General features: G+C 35.6%; 1 protein-coding gene across 1 annotated transcript; it reads left to right on the top strand.

The window, feature by feature from the left end:
- The first annotated feature begins 1,837 nt into the window (after positions 1 to 1,837).
- Positions 1,838 to 2,924, top strand: LOC128241927 (ficolin-2-like). Its single transcript, XM_052959064.1, has one exon. It carries the CDS (start codon positions 1,840 to 1,842, stop codon positions 2,554 to 2,556), a length of 717 nt encoding a protein of 238 aa, XP_052815024.1. The 5' UTR covers positions 1,838 to 1,839; the 3' UTR covers positions 2,557 to 2,924.
- Positions 2,925 to 3,156: the final 232 nt, after the last annotated feature.

Here is a 3,156-nt window from a genome sequence, read left to right as displayed (position 1 = left end):
GCGAAGTTAAAAGAATCTTTTGTGTCCAGAGAACACTGTTAAAAATGATTTGTGGGCGCGGGATTTGTTTTATTTCACTCATATATTTATTTACTTAGATCCAAATATAATGACTTACCAATTAATCGAGATATTTTAAGGTGTTCAATGTTTAAATAAAGGTTAAATTAATGAATGATTTTGAACATTGGAAACCACAGGAACACGCCAAATATCCCAAATTAGTAGCTTAACAATATACGATGACTCTATTGAAACGTTCATTGTCAAGAGCAAATCGTCATTACATGAGAAACGCGAAACGTACAACAAATTAGACAAATATCACAAAACCATCGATTTAAACAAGAACCCCTGTGAAAACTACACATTTATTGAAGGAATGAATTGCGGGATTGATGTCACCATCGGACTCCACGCGTACTTTGACCAGCCCAATAGCGTTCATATCCCCGAAAATGACATCAAATCCGCAATTTATTACTTATATTTACACCAATATTTCATTATTTTATTCAAGAATTGTTAAAAAAATACCATATTTCATTGAGAAAACCTTACAGTAATTCTTTCTTATCCGTTCTATAAATAGAACGATTCGACTGTAACCGGAAACATTTTATTAAATGACGTCACAATAACGCGGGAAAAGATCAACCACTTGAAATCACTTATAAACATAAAATTAACACTGATTGCAACAATACATTTGACATATCATTTTTTTTTAAATGTAGATATATTTTTAACGGGACCTGCTGAGACAATACAAACAATAAAAGATCAACAATTTCCATGTATATTGTTATGCGATGAATTGCGATCCGAACATATCCGAAGATGTTGCGTTCATCGGATGATAACGGTAACCGCAATTACCGAAAGGCAGTTCATTGAAGGAATTGAAATTGAGGCGTACACATTACACTATAATGAATGTCTATGATACATCATGATCTTCAATTCATTTTAAAAGATGATCTTTTATCCAGATAATGCCTTTTCAAAATACCAAAAATTCAAAAAATAAGAGAGGTAAGTTTGTAAATGGCACAGGCTCAGAGAATCATGTGACCATTCCGGGAACGCCTGCTTGCACTTCAGGTGCTCTCTCAAAGCGCGGCAATATGATATACATACATATATAACCAATTTGACTTTCTCGGCTCACCACAATTCCTTATCCTACGAGCAAACGGTACAACGGTCACAGGTCGGGTGCCAATTTTCGCAGGCTCAGGGAATCACCCGTCCAATCCGGCAATCGAAACCTTGAATCCTGCTTGTAAGTCAGGCACTTAACCAACTCGGAAAACCGGCCGGGAGTTGTTACAGTTCAGAAACAAACATTTATTATCCAGACGGTCATAAACCAAATTAGCAGAATATCATACACAACGGTGTCAGATTTTAACATGCATATATGTATATTAATCCTAAGTATAACTCTAAACTACACAAAAAGTATAAGAAATTCTGTTAAACTATTATATTATATACTTTATAATATATAATTATCGCTATATAAGTTTCAAACTGCTGTCAACTTGACAAAAGTGGTCAAATATTTATATACTTTGAAACTGTGGTATAATAATAGCTTATAAAAGTAGATGAGTACAATTTTATAATGCTATTATCACCAGAAATCAACACAAGTTACAGGAAAGTATACATTATTTTTCTGACCGATTCTGAATATGACCAATCAATACTGGTTTACCTATGTAAACGGCACGATTACTAAACTCTTTAAACGACATTCCGTACCGCTCATTTAAACACGGAAGCTTGAGAGAATAGGTTTGATCAAATTTGCTGAACATGAAGAGAACGAATATGCTCGTGGCAGTGCTGTCTGCTCTGGTTCATGTTTCACAGTCCTATAACAACGTGTCCAGCCAATGTGCCGTTACGGAATGCAGACCAAGGGACTGTACGGATTTACTTGAGAGAGGCGTGAACGTCACGGGTGTTTACAAAATATTTCCTGAAGGCTCGATTGGTTTCGATGCTAGGTGCGACATGGACACAGATGACGGTGGATGGACGGTCTTCCAGAGAAGAATCAACGGCCACACAAATTTCTACAAAACTTGGAACGACTATTTACTGGGATTTGGGAATCTGAATGAAAACTTCTGGCTTGGAAACCAGAACATAGCTTTAATGTCATCACAGGGATGGTATGAAGTGAGGATAGATCTGACACACCCGACAACCGGTGAAAGGCGTTATGCTGCATATCACGTGTTCTCGTTAGGTAATGCTAAAACCAAATTTTCTCTCTTCATCGACGGTTACCATGGCAACGCAGGTGATGCATTATCCTTTCACAACAATCGACAATTTTCAACAAAGGACAGGGATAATGATGCCACTAGTGGGGACTGTGCAGATCTATATCATGGTGGGTGGTGGTACAAAAATTGTCATGACGCAAATTTAAATGGCGATTACGGAAACACGGCGTACGCAGAAGGCTTGGTCTGGAAGCAATGGGCTGGTTACTACGTTTCGATGTCAAGGTCGGAGATGAAGATTCGCAGAAAATAAATGATTCGGTTTATATTGCTTCTGCAACATACCGATAAAAACGTTTGATATAACTAGATATTTAATAGATATATTGCGAAAAATGAATGAACATGGATATTCACTGCACCACCTTTTTAAGAAACAAACACAGATAATTACAAACAGAAGCCGTTTTTGCGTATCTTAATTTTTATGTTATGTTGTAAATGAGATTTGTATACATTATTTATTAAAGTTTTCTGCATTTCGTTATAACTACCAAAATGTTAGGCTTTCCTTTCCTGCTTATAAAGAAAAGGCCAGACGCTAATATATTGTTATTTACTTTTTCTGTTTTTGTTATTTGTGCCGAACTGGAAGTTAAAAATACCTTCGTTTTCCATCATATTTTGCTACCTATCCAATTTTCTTTGTATGGTTTGCAATACATTTTCAGCCTGATAGCTGAATAACGATAAATGTACACGATTATTTCCTGTTCATGAAACTGGCCTTATACTGAATATTGACCATTCCACTTTAATAAAAAAATGATAATAAATTCAAGTTTGTTTTACTTTTTAATTGTTTGCTGTTTACGGAAACGCTGTTTAACTTTTAATATACTAAAAGAGCTGA

This window comes from Mya arenaria, chromosome 7 (genome assembly GCF_026914265.1).
Source record: "Mya arenaria isolate MELC-2E11 chromosome 7, ASM2691426v1".
Classification (NCBI taxonomy): domain Eukaryota; kingdom Metazoa; phylum Mollusca; class Bivalvia; order Myida; family Myidae; genus Mya; species Mya arenaria.
This window is presented reverse-complemented; position numbering and strand designations above follow the sequence as displayed.